A 17,881-nucleotide genomic window follows, 5' to 3' on the forward strand; every position below is an offset into this window, starting at 1 on the left:
AGATTTTATCCAGTTTCTAAACCCACCATCAAACAAAATGGTCAAGAAAAAATACAATTGACCAAATAATACAAGCTACAAGTGTCAGATTTACTAAGGGCAGAGACAAATATATTCTTGCTTGTAAAAAAAAATTATGACCCACTTTTCTGGAAGGAGAATTCTCACAAAATCTAAACGTGCTTAACAGTACCCTTGAGATTCTGGGACTTGACAACATAGAGCGTGATTTCAGGGACAGCCAAAACATAGCCAGATTCTGGGAATGGCAAGGGGACAGCTATCAAAATCAAATTAAATACAGTGTGCTTAATTTGCAATGGTAATGCTCACCCTTTTTAGCTTTAACAGTTTTTCTACTTCTATTATTTCAATTTGTCCCCAAATCCCACCAGGGCATCAACTGTAGACCCAGTATGCATCCCCATGGAACGCTCAATCTCCCATGAAATTATGCAATCGTATCTAATGTAGACAACTAGATTTCTATTTCCGTACTGTAAAAATTAGCAAAAGATAGCAGGAGCATCAAAAAAAGATATCGAGAGCAATTCATTTTCTTTGCATTGTTAAAATGTGAGAAATTAATATTAAATATACTGAGTATAAGCACATAACTTATATTGTTAGCCACCGAATCCACTCGTGGCAAACTGAACATGCCACAAAAACTAACATTGTTTTCATGGGAAATTACTCCAGTTAAATGAGAGTATAGGATTAACTTTTACAATACTTGCAAAATAATTGTAAGTGCTGCTATTTTTTCTTCTTTGGTCGCCGTTTTCTTCGTGGCTTCTTTTGGGCATCAGAGTTGGAACTCAAACTGCCACCCTGACTGGAGGTGTTCTTTAGACTTGCCCGGCTGTTACTCGAGGGGCCACCTAACCTTCTGTTTGAAACATGGGATCTGGCTTTTCCTGCAGCTGTATGGCTAGTGGACGGGTGGCCACTTCTTAATGGTACCCCACTGCTAGTACTTGTAGATGGATTGGTCCATGGCCGTGGGGGGGGCATCAGGTCCCTAGCAGACTTCTGCCTCTATGAAAAAAATTGTTTCAATGAGCATAAAACTAGGAAGAAATTATGATTTTAAGGCAATTCCTTCACTTTACTAACCTTATTTTTCTCATCACTTGACATGCCAGAAGTAGCTTTCCCAGAAGCACTTGAAGCTGGTTCTCTGCTTGAAAACAAAACAAAAAAATGTTGAATTTTCGAACTTAACTAATGGTTAACCTAGAGGACAAACCAGCATTCTAAATTCTCAAAAACTTATGTTTATGTTGTTAACAAATTAAAATAACTATACATTGTCCGATACAGGTTGCTTTCATCTAGTAGTGGAATTTGCATCATATATACCGTCTCTGAATGCCATGTGAAAAAAAAAGGCTTTAGTAATGTTCACCTGGTGCTTTTATCTGTCCATTCATCATCAGCATCAACTTCATCACTAGAGCTACCAGCCAAGAAGAATTCGTCCTCACTGATGTCCATGGCTCCATCATCATCACTGCCAGTTTCTGCACAGAAAAATGAACATTATAGATCACTTGATAAAAATAAATTCACATCATTCAATACAAGTCTACTTTCAGTGATTCTCTTAAAAAACTAACCTTCAAGATCGACACCTGAGGCTGCAGCAGCAACAAGGTTTGCTTTAATTTGTTCACGCAACTTATTCCTTTTGGCAACTAGCTCTGGATCATTCGCTCCCATAAATATAGAAACATACTTTTCTGTTTTTGGAAAGAACTGCAAATAGTTTACCTATCATGTCAGTACCAGGATAACTAGACAACTATCATTTGTCAAGCTTCACAGCTGCCATGGGATAGGAATAAACAGACAAAGTCCTTCATTGTTTGTTATCCACAAGTCCAATTTCATTCCAGAGAGGGACCAAGATCTGATGTCAGTTCAAGATAACTATGAAAATGGAAGATGAGCCAAACATTGAAGCCTATAATATCATATCAACATTCATGTAATTCATATAATTCTTCTATTCTCCAGACTAAAGATAAAAAGAGATCGTGATGCAGTAAATTAATTCAATATAAAAGCAGTTCAAAGTAAAAACAAATCTATACACAATAAAAACCAAGCCTAGAACTAAGCTGATAGCTCTTGATAATATCCCATCCAAACTAAGATAAACTTTGGACCAAATAATTTCCAACCTCCAGTATTGAGTTAAAGGAAATTTAGGACAAAATTGAAGAAATTTGGTTAATATGTTATACACTAATTGTTAGACATTTATGCACATTCATTCACCATTTCTCCTTTGTTTCCAAAGCGCTAAATTTCAGATGATGCAGAATTTTTCTAGAATGCACAAGAATAATACTTGCTTCAACCTTATATTAGCATACTTTAATTCATTCCACTATTGTGTTGGTTTTCAACTTTACAGCCATGCTGCTGGAGTTATTAACACAACTTACCCCATGATGGGTGCATTATATCTAAGATGCAAGTAACAGAATATAAAAAAGGAAATAAATTACCAAATTGGCTTAAACAACAGAAGTCTACTGGTTTGGGGATAAGAAATATTTCAAGATTTACATGAATTATAAGCATATCATATTCAGATTCAATGTAACTATAATATAATAAAAACTATATCAAATTTCGAACACCTAAGTTGGTTATATTTTTTCATATTTCCCAAGGGCTAAGGGAAATTGATAGGGAAAATAATTTAAAATTCAAAATTTAGTTTTGGTTCTGAGTTGACATTTTTCAAACATGGTAAATCGGGCTAATTTAATATAAAATGATGGCAGTCCAAAACAGAGAGTTGATTCCCTATGGAGCATTTTCAAAAGAGAGAGTTGATTCACTATAGTCAAAATTGTTTGAACACTTGTATTCACTAAATCTGTGAATAAAATCTCTTGGATTCTTGAAGACTGATGGATGTAAACCCTCTGGTGCCCTGTGGGCAGTTTCACCCAGAAGTTGCCTTCCCTAGTTTGGTGGAGATGTTGTAGACAAGTAGGAGATGTTGTAGACAAGTGACTGCATCTTTATTATGCCACATTGTCTGTACAATGTCTCTCTTGGTAGTGTACCTAATACACACTTATATCTCATCTCATTCTAATGCATTATTTAAATGGAACATAATTTATTATATCAAATTGATCTTTTGTATTCTGTGTTTTCCTTTATCCTTTCTTCATCTTGTAGCTGAATTATACATCATATTGGAATAAATGAGAATCTTTGGATGGTCTCAAGAGATCCTGTATTATAGATCTTGTATTTCTCAAAATATTAAGTATGCTCTTCTCTTGTATCCTTGAATGGTATGACAAACAGAAAAAAGTGTGATAGAAACACAAAATTATAGTGTTTCTCTTAGTGGCCTTGTATTGCAGATGCATTTGGGAGATTGGTGAAGCAAATCTAACCTTGCCATTGCACTTTAAAGTGTAAACGTGTGAAATAGTAGAATTTGTCTTTTGTTGTGTATGAGTTAGACGTTGGAGGCTGAATCTGTGAGGATATCATCAATTTAAACATCTAGGAGGTGTTTTCTAGATATAGCATATAGCCTTCATCTTGAAGATTTTTGAATCGAATCCACCCTTGCCATTGCAGCCAAAGGCCAAAAATCCTCAAGGTTAAGTTGTCAAATTGTCAAAATGGAACACTTTGTCCCAAACCCCAAAAAAGCTCACACTTATCATGTAAAGCATATCCCTGTACAATATAGAATAGTTGGAATATTCCATCTGTGGTTTGCATTGCACAACTGGGATCTCTACTAGCATCATAGGTTATAGCAAAAACACAGTATATTTATACACAGGAAAATATTTACAGAGATTGATTCAAGAACAGTTTACTTTTATAAATGGGGTATGTCCTTTGTTCTCGGATACTCTGCAAACTACAGTGTTTGTCTACCTCGTAGCAAGGGCCCTGAGGGCTCAAGCCCTACAACGTCTACCATAAACTAGATGACAGTAACATTTATCCTACAATGCTACAAGCATCTGAAGTGTGAAGTATCCCTACTGAGAGAGTTTTTTACCAACCATGTGGCCTTATTGCAAGCCCACGATGGCTATCGCCATACATCTATAGTCACTAACCTCTTCTATATAAGTCCTACCTATTAGAACTACCATACAAAGCAACACCCAACTATGCAAGTTATTTGTCACAACCCCTCCTAAAAGGGAATCCTACAATTATAACTGAATAAAATTATATAATACTAGTTCATTATATGATTAAAATATATAATATTATTCATTATACACAAAAGAAACATTATTGACAACTATGTAGATAAATATTTATAATCCATTTATTCTACTAAATTATAAATTTATATTATTTATAATAATAATAAATTAAATGCATTATTAGTAACATATATCTTTTATATAGTTCCATTATTATAAATGCTTAACTGATTGCATTACTATTGTGGACACTTATTCAAATATTAATCCAATACATAGACATCTATTATTAAAATATAAACATTTTGACATAATAACATAAATACATCATAATTGTTTATTGCCGTCATTATATCAAACATAATAAATAAATTGATTTCTAAATCGACGAGATGTGTGACATCACCACTAACATGGGTGAAGGGAGATGCCTTATCGGGTTGATGAGCACGACATTTAAAGAAGTAAGGTGGGCGTATAGTTAAAGGAAGAAAAGGACCGAGTTTCATTTTGGGAGAGTAGACGTGGAATATCCCATTCGCAATAAAGGCATCAACGAGCACATATTATGTTACATAATCCTAGCACATTGGAAGGACGTGGACTCCGTACAAGGGACACCATCATCCGGTTCACGTGGACATTAATACGAAATTATGGAGCGCCGTAAGTAGTATCACCTTTGCTAAGTGCACACAAATGGAGTATTAAACAAACATTAGTGGTAAAGGTCAATGTAATGAGGAGCCGTAGGTAAAGAGGGAATTGATAATAAGTTTATAAGTTGATATATTAGGAGAGATTCCTAAATCCAAATATATTTTATACAAAGCTATCATCTCATTTATATAGATATATATATATTTATTATTCAAAAGATTGGAATCCCTTGAAGATAGATACAATTTCCATATATTTCCAAGTGTAGAACAAATAATTGAAGTTATTCATAAGACCTTAGATTGGTTACTAGAACGAATTGAAGTACTTTCAAAATGGGACATTACAAGTGGTATCGGAGCATCTTTCTTGCCAGCTTGTGGAAAGTAGTTAATGCAAAAACACCAAAAAGATCAAAGAGCATTAGAAAGGGAAGGAAGGAAAGATTCCACCAACATGAACAAACAAATAAGTGATGAATTGAAAGCTTTCATGGAAAAAACGAACCAAACTACTCAGGCACTCATGGAAGTTTGGAACAAACTGAAAGAAACACTTGAGCTATAATCGAGCAAACCGACTTCTCCTAGAAGCTATCCGTAATATAAACAAAAGTGGTAATGATACAAATTCTCACCAATCCAAGAATGATGATAATAACAATCAATTACATATGCCAAAACCAAAACCACAAGAACCCCCTTCCTACCTGGAGAGGAACAAGAAGATGAGGATAGGTTAAATAAAGTAAATAATATAAATGACATTATAAGTGAGTACTCTAAAATTGATCGTGAACTTAGAAGGGAGATATCCTTTAAAGACTATTGTGATGCTCAGATGAAGTCACTATCTAATAGAAAGAAACACATACACCAAGAGAAGGGACTAAGAGAGGAAATAAATAAAGTGGGTCTCCCAAAATTCGACAGATCAGAAAGAACTATAGCACACTCATGGGTACAAATGTTGGATACATATCTTTCCTTAATACTATGACAAAAAGTTCTTCATTTAAGGGGAGTAGCACAAGATTGGTGGCAACATGGCCTTAACAACCAAGGACATAAACAAATTAAGAGTTACGATGAGTTTACCCAAAAACTCATAAAACGATTCAATCGAATAGACCTGGAATGGTACTTCAAAAGATTAACCCAACTTAGACAAGAAAGATCAATGATGGAGTTTGCTAGGGAATTTGAAAGATTATCAGTCATGGTACTTGAAATATCACAAAAGAGACTCGCCTATTTATTTATAGATGGGTTAAAGGAATCGATCAAGAGCGCAATGGGAGCACATGAACCAACAATTTTAGAAGATGCAATCCAAAAGGCATTGAAATTTGATATGCACCCAACAAAGGATAGGTCCAAGAACCATGCATTGAGCACACATTCCAGGCATTGTGAGAAAGAAAGAAATCACTCTAAGGAATCCTAGAAAAATGAGTTATGTTACCATTGCAAGCAACCACGGGAACGTGGGCATAAATGCAGAAGAGAGCTCAAAAGCTATCATGATGAAGTAAAAAGAAAAAATTTATGCTTTAATTGCAAGTAAAGTTGGGAACCAGGACATACATGTGGAAAGAGAAGCCAAGCTCAAAGAATGGATGCCAAACTTGATAAGGAAGTAAAGGGAAAGATAAACAAGAGATCTAAACATAATCAAGAGAGTAATGAAGATGCAAAGGACCGACAAGAACTAGATGAGCTACAAATTTAGTGGTGATTCAATGAGAAAAGGTAAACTTTAAAAATATATATATGGGATTATAATAATTAGTGAATCAAATTACCTCTTGAGTAGACTCCCTTGATGGATGTCAAGTGCTGCCATCAAGGCCGAGAGGGCCAAAGTTTCGCTCTTGGGCTTAGGTAGGATATTTAAGAAGAATAAGATTTCCATCTAAATAGATCACCTTGATGGGTGTCGAAGTGCTACCGTCAAGGCCAAGAGGGCCAAAGTTCCACTCTTAGGCTTAGATTGGGAAAAATGTTAAGATGGATATCTAAGTAGACCACCTTGATGGAATAGTAGAATATTTTCATCAGGGCCAAGAGGGCCAAAGTTTCGCTCTTGGGCTTAGATTGGTCAAGCTAAGAGACATTGACATCATGTCAAGCTAATTCAGCTAAGAATCTTCCAAGTAGAACACCTGATGTGGATGACTAATGTCTTCCATTTGGGCCAAGAGGGCAAAAGTTTCGCTTTTGGGCTTGGTAGGATATTGGTTTAGAACTAATTTATTATGACTCATCTTTTCTTTGGAGATATTATATACATGTGCATACTAATGATTACTTGTTCTTGCAAAATCCATGATCAAAAAACGTACTAGGGAAGTATATTTTGTAAACCATTCCCTTTACTCTACTTCATTATAAAAAATAAATTATAAAGAATCAATAAAGAATATACGATGTGTCTGCATTGTGTATGCTTCGTGTCTTCATCTGTTTGTATCGTGTTTGCTTCGTGTTTTCATTCATTAAGGATGTATATCTCATAAATCTTCAAGGCTTTTTGTATGCAAATATGTTTTGTGTCTATGAAGGAGCTTGTGTCTGCATGATATTGTTTGAGGACAAGCAATTTTGAGAAGGGGGGACTGTCATGACCCCTCCTAAAAGGGAATCCTACAATTATAACTAAATAAAATTATACAATAATAGTTCATTATATGACTAAAATATATACTATTATCGATTATTCACAAAAGAAACATTATTGACAACTATATAGATAAATATTTATAATCCCTTTATTCTACTAAATTATAAATTTATATTATTTATAATAATAATAATTATAAGCATTATTAGTAATATATATCTTTTATATAGTTCCATTATTATAAATGCCTAACTGATTGCATTACTATTGTAGACACTTATTCAAATATTAATCATACATAGACATCTATTATTAAAATATTAGGATTTTGACATAATAACATAAATACATAATAATTGTTTATTGTCGTCATTATATCAAACATAATAAATAAATTGATTTCCAAATCGATGAGATGGGTGACACCACTGCTAACATGGGTGAAGGGACATGCCTTATCGGATTGATGAGCACGATATTTAAAGAAGTAAGGTGGGCGTATGGTTAAAGGAAGAAAAGGACCGGGTTTCATTTTGGGAGAGCAGACATGGAATATCCCATTCGCAATAAAGGCATCTACGAGCACATATTACGTTACATAATCCCAGCGCACACGGATTAAGGTGCCAGTGGACTCCATACAAGGGACACCATCATCCGGTTCACGTGGACATTAATATGAAGCTGTGGAGCGCCGTAAGTAGTATCGCCTTTGCTAAGTGCACGCAAATACAATATTAAACAAACATTAGTAGTAAAGGTCAATGCAATGAGGACCCGTCGGTAAAGAGGGAATTGATAATAAGTTTGTAAGTTGATTTATTAGGAGAGATTCCTAAATCCAAATATATTTTATACAAAGCTATCATCTCATTTATATAGATACATATATATTTATTATTCAAAAGATTGGAATCCCTTAAAGATAAATACAATTTCCATGTATTTCCAGTGTAGAACAAATAATTGAAGTTATTCATAAGACCTTAGATTGGTTACTAGAGCAAATTGAAGTACTTTCAAAATGGGACATCACATCATTTAAAGCTGCAAACCCTTGGACATCGACGCTACATGGTCTTGAAATTGCCATGGACCCCTCTTCATATTGAGACATTCTCCAATTGAATTGGTAGTGATTGTCAAAATTTGGTGAAAACCAGAAGTTTGGCAGCAATTCATCTATTTATTAGTGGCCCCCCTCCCGTTAGTTGGTAATATCTCCAAATTTGATGCCTAATTTCTAATAAGGAGTGGATCCTGCAACGCAATAAAGCTTCTTGCAACTTTGCGAAAACATGATGGCAACATCACATTGATGTCAGCAACATAACACTCTAGCTTAAACCCTTTCAGTATTGAATTTTTTGTTTATATACAAGTCAACGCACATATTTTTCCAAAGAAAAAAGGACCCAATCCGGGTATTCAAACATAGTATGAAGCTTAATACAAAATTATGCTAAGTTTGCTTTATGGTCGGCCTCTTTAGCCCTTTGAATACCCAGTCAGTCAAGTCTTCTGAGTCTTCAAACACAGTTTTTTGCTTGCCCAAAGGTCTAGAAAGTCCTCGACTACCCCAACCCCCTTTATAGTTGGTAAGTCAGATGGAATTTGTAATGTCAACTTCTCCACACTAGGCCTTATGGCACCTTGTTGGTTTATCTTTCCATCTGGATAGGCTAATGGCATTTATTTTGAGGATGCCAGCCAGTCACAAGATTCTATTTGGTTTCATTGGGGAGATAATTAAGTGTGGAACTTCCTATAGTTAAGTCACTTTATTTTATAAAGTTGATTTATAAAGTTACTTTATGATTTAAAATCACTTAAGTGACTAAAAAATGAAGTTAGTTTTTATCCCACATTGCTTAGTTGTTTGTATTTGCCCTCACATCAAGGTTATAAAGGCAAGGAGCTACATGGGGATTCACACCATGCAAAAATATGAAATTGATCAAATACAAATGGTTGCTTAAATGTGACTGGTTATCTTAAGGACAAAACCCCTTGAGATAGTGGAGAGGCTAGACGTAGCCCCAACAACTCATCGAAGGCTTCATTCATTCCAGACATGGAGCTGTACTCAGTGTTCCATCATAGTGTGGGCAGCATTTAGAAGTAAGTCATTCCGTAAACACTTTCAGGCAGAGATTTGTAGGCTTAATTAGGTGTATCTGGGCCAATCAAGCAGGTGAATGTGAGCGATCTCTTATGCTATCAGAAAACCGTGGGGTGATAGTGCAATAACAAGAAAGCCGACTTCTAGCGTGAGGATTGGGAGTGTAAATGCAGCACGGCCTTACCTCAGGATGGGAGGAAATAAGAAATTGACTTCGTAGTGAGAAAAACCACAGGCAAACAGAACGGGTAACACCATGGAAGCAGCAGCAAGTCCGTTCAATATCAGTCCAGTCAGAGGCATGAAATGTGGAGGCAGACCTCAGGAAGTAGAACCAAGCGGCCAGTAACAGACTATCCCATAATACGGGCTATGGGAGGAGGTAGACTCTTCTCCACAACACCAGGTGTGATGCAGGAGCATCTTAAATAAATGGGAGACATGTTGAATGTAAAATTTAACAACAAATAAAAATAAAAAATTTATTAAAAAAATAAATTGAGAGAGAAAGTGACGAAAATAGGAAGAAAAATAATTTAAAATAGAAAACAGGAAAAAAGGGAAAAAGTGATTTCTATTTTCGAGGTGCATAGGTGGCATAATAAAAAAAATAATAATAAAATAAATGGTTGTCATTCCATTTATCGAGGTGTGTGGGAAGAATTCTAAAAAGTTATGAATATTGTAGAAAGTTGTGGATATTGTAGAAGGTTATGGAAGTTGTAGAAGGTTGTGGAGGAATTCTAGAAGGTTGTGGATAAGTCATGCATTGGGTGATAAGTGCCTATTTAAGCAAGGCATATGAGCATTTCTAATCAAGCTCGAGGAGTAGAAGCTCAAGGAGTAGCTTGAGAAGTGGAAGCTCAAGGAGAAGCTTGAGAAGTGAAAGCTTGAGGAGTAGAAGCTTGAGAAGTGGAAGCTTGAGGAGTAGAAGCTCGAGAAGGAGAAGCTTGGGAAGTAGAAGTTGTGGAAGGTGAAGCTTGGAAAGCTTGGAAGGCTTGGAAGGTGTGAAAGAGAAGGAGGAAGTGAAGAGTGAGTTTTCCTGAGTCTGTGGACAGAGCGCCGAATGTGAGGCAGTTTACAACAGGATTGTGATGGAGTTGTGAGTGTGTAGACAGAGTGCCAAATGTGAGGCAGTTTACACTTGGATCTTGGATAAGGTTAGAGAAGAGTTAGTGACTGCGGTTTAGAAACAAGGAGGTTGCTTGGTGGCTTGTGAGCACAAGTTGAGATCTTGAAGGTTTCTACCAGAGTGTGGATCTGGACTAGCTTGGGTTTGGATTGGATCTTAAGAGATCTTGCAGAAATGTTATTGTAATTGATATTGGATTTTCAAGTATAATAAAATTGCATTCTTGGTTATGAGTTGGTAAGGGTGGTGTGGCCCTTCGTCGGTGGCATCAGAGCGTACCTTCATCAAGTGGTATCAGAGTGTACCTTCATCAAGGTGCCTTGCATTTGTTTGATATTGTTTTTTGTAAATCACCCAATTCCTAGAACAGTCCTGTACATGTATTTATTGCACATTGTTGCTGAACAATTATATGGAGTATATTTCGGGTCAATGAATGTCCGGTTGAATGTATTTGGAAAAACATACTGTAAACTCTGAGATTCTTGTTCTTCTATGCTATTATATTGTTATTACCTCTTACTGCGGCAGAGTTAGAAGTGCTGAGGTAGAACCGTTACCACCATTTATAACCATAATTTAAGCCTGTTTAGAAGTTATTGCTTTTGCTATTTGGTTTGGGCTATTTCAGAATCGCAAACTCTCAGATTATTTTGTGATAGTTGAAAACTGCAGATGTGTTATCAACTCCCCAACTTCCTTTGTTGTCGACGGGCTGGGGTCACCTTTGAATTGTTGTTCTACCACTCAGGGAGAAATTTCATACGAGTTTATCACCCTCCCCAACTGTACCAGGTCACACATCTTTTGCAGCAAAATCTTTTCAAATCCTGGGAAAGTATAGCTCTTCAATGGCAAAGTGTGGTGAAGTTTATTGCTGAGGTTATCTGCCATCAGAGTTAATTAAATGAGCCTTAAAGTTTTGACTACAAAGGAAAGGTGGTGGCATTTTCAGACTCAGGCTTTTCTATAACAGCTAAAAGAATTTACTCAAGCTGGTGCTCCCTACAAATGGAAAACTTCTGAATGACAAACCAGCGACTGTTGTTCAACTCAACCTAATTGGCATTGGAGGGAAGATGAAAACATTGTTTCTCAAGTACTCTCAGTTGCATGGAAGGAGAAAACTAGCTATGCAGAGTATCAAAGGATAACCTTACCCTTCCTATTGAAAGACAAACAAAGAGGAGCTGAGCATTGTAATCGCTTCATGTTATTGCAGCTTGATGTAGCTAGGAATCCTGCACCCAGAGCAGGTTAACTTCCTTTTGTTGAAAACACAAGACAGTCGTTTTTAGTATGATGGTGACAAAAATTTCAGATTTAGATCTGTCTTTTCTCTTCGTAACCCTTTCTTGTTTCATATTTGTCACTTTCAAAGTCCGATATTAAAAGAAACGGTTTCAAATATGTGTGTTTTTGTGTGTGTGTGTGTGTGTGTGTGTGTGTGTTTTGTGGTAAAGAAAACAGAGAGAAGTGGACAGTGGGACTACGGTAGAGGAAAGTAAAAGACAAAATTAGTTCTCAAAATTTTGGAGTGTAGTCATTTTGTACAAGGACATCGAACTTTGTCTTTCTGTTTTGGCATCTAGGTGATCCAAAAGCATATACTCCCAATATACTAATTAACTATGAAATAGGCTTTGAGATTTTTTAAATTGTTCTCACGATGCCATCTTGGTCAATGTGGTTATAAATATGCTGGAAAATTTGGATTCTGAGATATGTTTGTCTGGAATTGAAATGTTAAAATTCTCTCTTTGCTTATATGTTATGATGAGGACTTTGTGTCTGTTAGTTTTCCCGGATCTGCTGCAAATGTAATAGCACTCCCATAATATGTGGTATGTGTCTTCCAAATGGCAGAGACCTTTTATTTATAATGAGCAAGGGCTAAGAAGAGACATGCCACATGTCTATTCGTTAATTTGCCAATTTATATATATTATTATATTATTATATTATTTTTTCTCATTTTATAAACTTATATGTAATTATATTTCATATATAACATATAGTCACAGGTTTATTTGACTGAAACTACCAAACATCAACACTCCATCTTAGCTAGGGAGGATAAACACATGTATTACCTCAAAGTAATATCAAGTTAGCAAGATCAAGGATATCTTTAATCAGAAGATATCCATCATTTTGATATCACATTTGATATCATGAGCATTAGTTTTCAGAATATATGATCTTCACCAAATACTCTGAGTAATGGTCTTCAGAGTATCAACACTTGATACTCACCATGTACTCAATAAGGTAATGGTCTACAAAATATCAACACATGATATTCACCAAATACTCTTTGATTAATGGCCTTCAAAATGAGATGCAAGATATTCACCGAGTATTGCGAGTAATGACCTCCAAAACATCAAGTCGTATGATATTCACCACGTACTCTATGTAACAGCCTCTAGAACATCATCTGCATAACATTCACCCTCTACTCAAATGTTTATAAGGTATGTGAACACGCATTCTCATAATGCTACCATATAAACATCAATCATGCAAAGTGTAATCTATCATGATCTACATAGATATCGTAAGATATCCATCATAACAGAGAATTAAGTTATTGTAAGATCATCACCTTACAGTAAATTCTGCAAATACAAGTGATATCATTTGAAAGTCATCACATCCTCATGATGTACATAGGGGATAGGCCCATTAAAATCACACAGTCGTGAGGTATATTCATGAATCACAGTCCTCTTGATTGCTACAATTTATTGGTCATTGGAAAAATCCATCTCGACATGGTTTCTAAATCAGTATGATCGAGATTACAGAAGGTTGACTGACTCATATCCTCTACCTGCTCCCTCTCTTTCAAGGTTGTTTCTAATGAAATGTCAAGCTCCCTCTAAATCTCAATCTCCTTCTCCCTACAGTAACACTCTTGAAGGAAAAGATCAAGGCACATGGCTCTTATAGTATATACAAATAAGATAGAGACTTCATTGATAAAAAATAACAATCAAGAATTGTAAATAATTATGTTTAATAATATAAGATCGTTCCAATGCAATATAAATAAATACTTTTAAAAAGATATACTTTAATCTATATTCACTTATATTCATAAGAGATTATATTACTATCTATCTTGTTGCACACCAACCATTCCTCTTACATTTAATAATGTCAAGTTATTCAATTAAAGGATATTTCTATATATGCATTACATTATCCCTTTGAATTGACAAATATCTCAAAACTATATACACATTTATTATATGTTTAGGCCATATTATAGTAGTGGTGAGAAAATTTAAATATATAATATACCTCCAACATACCTTTATTCAAATGTTTGTAATACCTTTGTTTTGTACTCCTTCGATATTCGATGGTCTTACAGAGTTATTAGTGGGTTCACCTTACCTACGTGGGCTATGATCTTGGTGTTTATTATGGGGCCCAATGACTTTTCAACACTAGCCTCTTTTTATCTAAGTTTGTAAGCCATCGATAGCCCAAGTCCTCATGCCAATTCATTACAAATAGACCCAAGGTAGTGAGCATTTGACCAAAATGGCTAGTCCTGGCCTCTCAGGGTGGCTTCTAAGCTTTCCCCCATACACCAAGTCTCCACGACCCATCCTAGCACCACTATTTACAAAAAACTTCATCCTCTTTCCAATTTTGTTGTCTTCATTTTATATTCCTCCAAAAAAAATTCCGACCGATTGGATCTCAATTAGACCCCAATTATTGAAAGGAGCTAATTTTTTATTTGTCAAACTGTCTTTGGCATTCCTACGTGTGTGGTAGGGTCCTTCAGATATGGTCACCTAAATTATCTTCTTTCTGCATGTCTAAACTTAGTTGATGCTTCAGTTACTTTTGAACTTTTAATAACACGTGTATATGTCATATATACTCACTTCCTCTATGTTTGAAAGCAATCAATAAATGCATTTTTTTTCATAATTGATAGTCCCTCTAGTTTATACAATCTCATATTGCCAAAGTTGTATAATTGTTAACAATGTCATCGTTTTGATATGAATATGTGGGTTTGAAAAGGTTATTATTGCTTGTATATCACTATCCTATCCTACGCATAGCACTCCCAATGATTAACAACTATCTTTTGGAATGTTGTAGAATCATTGCATAGGACTCACCGTCGTCTTCTTCAAAATGATGTGAATATTAAGACCATCATTGTTTTCTATTTTGTAGTAGTCACAATGTATATGCCAATATGGCATCACTACGTCCTTTATAGCTTTGCTATGTTTAGCACTCGACACTTCTTTGTTTTTAGTCTTCTATTGGTTCTCGCTTGTTATTGATTCAAAATACTATGTAGATTGTTATCAAATCTATCTTAAAGACATTTTCCAAAATTTTCACCCTTAATTCCTTCGGCATTCTCTTCATTTAATCCATTGAGTTTACCCCTTTTATCATACTATGGATGATGTGGCAAATTGACTTGTCACTGTTACATTGGCAAATTGACTAGTCACTATTGTACATCCATAATCTAATCATTCACTGCTAATACTAATGGTCTTTGACTTATATCATTGAATGTCAAGACCCATTAAATCCATGTCTGTTGTAAAAAAATTCAAAAGATGAATTTGCAACGTCTTCATTAAACAAGTGATATTTATATGAACAAAACTCGATTGTTCCATTGTTTGTTTTATATCTGCAGTATGTATACCCTTTAGTCTTCGTAAGTGCCAATGTCTTTCTACGATATGTGCCACAATAATTGTATTATCTTTCTACATTTGAAGTTGGCTTTGATACCACGTTAGTTTTCCCGGATCTGCTGCAAATGTAACAGCACTTCCATATTATGTGGTATGTGTCTTCCAAATGGCAGCGACCTTTTATTTATGACGAGCAAGGGCTAAGAAGAGACATGTCCCTTCATGAGACATGTCTATTCATTAATTTGAATATATATATATATATATATATATATATATATATATATATATATATATATATATATATATATATATATATATATATATAAGTAACGAGAATTAGAATCGGCAAGGCCGAATCGAATTGTGAATCGGCCATGAATCGGAATCGAATCGGCCACAAATCGCCAAATTAAAAAAATCATTGAAATTTAGTAACTTATTTCATAAACCCTTTATCAATAATTCGATTCACCAATCCACAAAAAATCGTTTGGCTTGAATCGAATCGCCAAATCACGTGAATTGTTGTGATTCTTGGAAGTATGATACATACATATATATATCATTATTCTTATATTATTTTTTTCTCATTTTATAAACTTATACGTAATTATATCTCATATAATTATATATAGTAATAGGTTTATCTGACTGAAGCTACTAAACATCAACAGTGTCATTTTCTGTTTTCCCTTTGCTCATTAATTCATATATTTGCAAGGTCACTGAGAGACGGGGAGACTTCAAGGTCTCCGGTACAAGTACCGGTACGGCAATTTTTCAAATAGGAGACGGGGGTACTTGGAGACAGCAAATTTTTTTAATAGTTTAAAGAGTCTAATACTAATAATAAATACAAAATTTGAAAATAGTAATACTGTAAGACTAACTTAAATAATAATAGTAATGTCACATTAAAAATTAAAATAGACTCATAGAGTCAACGATTTCAAAACTCACATGATCAGAATATTGTATCTCATAGACATATTTGTTTTCCGAATATTGCATATGATCACCATCATATCAGATTGATAATCGCTGAGATTATCATTACATATTCACATTTTAAATTCAAAAAAGTATAGTTTGATGCTGAATTGCCGATATGAAAACAAAAATGAACACTTTGTACAATAAACAAAAAACAGAAATATATCTAGTATTAGCATGTTGATGGTACTATCATCTACTCCACAAGGTTGTGATCATCCATCTCAAGGTCTTCAACTATCATGCTCTCCAAAAAATCATCTCTCCAAAAATATTTTAAATGATTTAATCATTTAAATTGTCGAATAAAAAATATTTTTTAAAGTGTTTCTAATGTTTTTAAAGTCATTAATTTATTAAATAAAATATTTTAAATGATTTAATCATTTAAATTGTTGGTGGTCTTAATTTTTGCATTAAAAACATTAAAATGAGGGCTAAAATATATAAAATTATTTAATATTATATTTTACATTTATATTTTATCAGGAGACTTCGGGGAGACTTCACTTTTTGGTTTAGGAGATGGGGAGACTTCAAGAGACTTCGTCACCAACCTTTTTTGAGGTCTCCGGAGATGCGAAAAGTTTCCGAGACGCGTCTCGGACTTTTAGGGGGGAGACGAGTCTCCCGATAACCATGTATATTTGTTTTCGCATCTATAGCATGTCAATATGAAGATGTTAGTTTTCCCTTTACTGTTTTCTGATTAAAAGCATACCCCAAAAAACCCTAATTACAATATAAGAGGGAATCATACCTCTAAAACTCAGAGGAAAATTGTCAAATTAATGGCAATTTCTCTGACTGTCAGTTCCTATTTCGTCTCTAATCATGGGCAAAAAGGATCCTTTTTAGGAATAATTTAGAAGGAAAAAGTTTGAAACTAACAATACATAATTTTTTAAGGTTGATAACTTGTACATATCAACTATGTTTTGTATGCAATTTTTTAATATTTGGGCTGATTTTCACATACTCCATAGAGATGTATAAAAAAAAAATTTGGATGCATGATTTTTCCCAGATTTTACAATTTGTCAGGAGTATTGCACACTTTGAAAACTTACAAGGCTCTGTTTGGACTCATACAAACTCCATTTTTTACGCATGATTCTTGTTATTAGGCTAATCCACAATTGTACTTTCAAAACCAGTGTGTTTTCAGCAAGCAAAAATTATAATCATACTAAATTGTGACGATCAAGTTTGCTAGGGGGTTCCTTGATGTGTAATTTCGAGTGTATGGTGGGGAATAAGAGGGTCATGGAGTTGAGGGATTGTTGTTATTTTGCATTTTTTTTAACATGTTATTATTGTGGAATATGAGAGCTCTCATGAGCAAGAAGCCCCTACCTCTCCCATTCAATTGATAAACTCTATGCCAAATCAAGACAATGAGGATGAGTCATGGTCGACTTATGTGGAATTTAGTGCCCGA

At 34.7% G+C, this 17,881-nt stretch overlaps 1 protein-coding gene across 2 annotated transcripts in view; it reads right to left on the bottom strand.

Annotated features, from left to right (window-relative positions):
- Positions 1 to 541: 541 nt before the first annotated feature.
- LOC149554678 (uncharacterized) overlaps positions 542 to 17,881 on the bottom strand; it is a 66,258-nt gene continuing 48,918 nt past the window's right edge. Inside the window, exons 4-7 of one of the 2 annotated variants that reach the window (XM_089828735.1) lie at positions 1,623 to 1,761; positions 1,412 to 1,526; positions 1,120 to 1,183; positions 542 to 1,035 (exon numbers count right to left, since the gene is read on the bottom strand). In XM_089828735.1, coding sequence (XP_089684861.1) covers positions 760 to 1,035; positions 1,120 to 1,183; positions 1,412 to 1,526; positions 1,623 to 1,761 — 594 coding nt within the window. In that variant the 3' untranslated portion in view covers positions 542 to 759. Of the gene's footprint in view, positions 1,042 to 1,119; positions 1,184 to 1,411; positions 1,527 to 1,622; positions 1,762 to 17,881 lie in introns of both variants that reach the window. The other variant, XM_089828734.1, reaches the window with a different exon arrangement.

This window comes from Cupressus sempervirens, chromosome 5, assembly GCF_028749045.1.
Source record: "Cupressus sempervirens isolate cs-2001-9-10 chromosome 5, ASM2874904v1, whole genome shotgun sequence".
Taxonomy (NCBI): domain Eukaryota; kingdom Viridiplantae; phylum Streptophyta; class Pinopsida; order Cupressales; family Cupressaceae; genus Cupressus; species Cupressus sempervirens.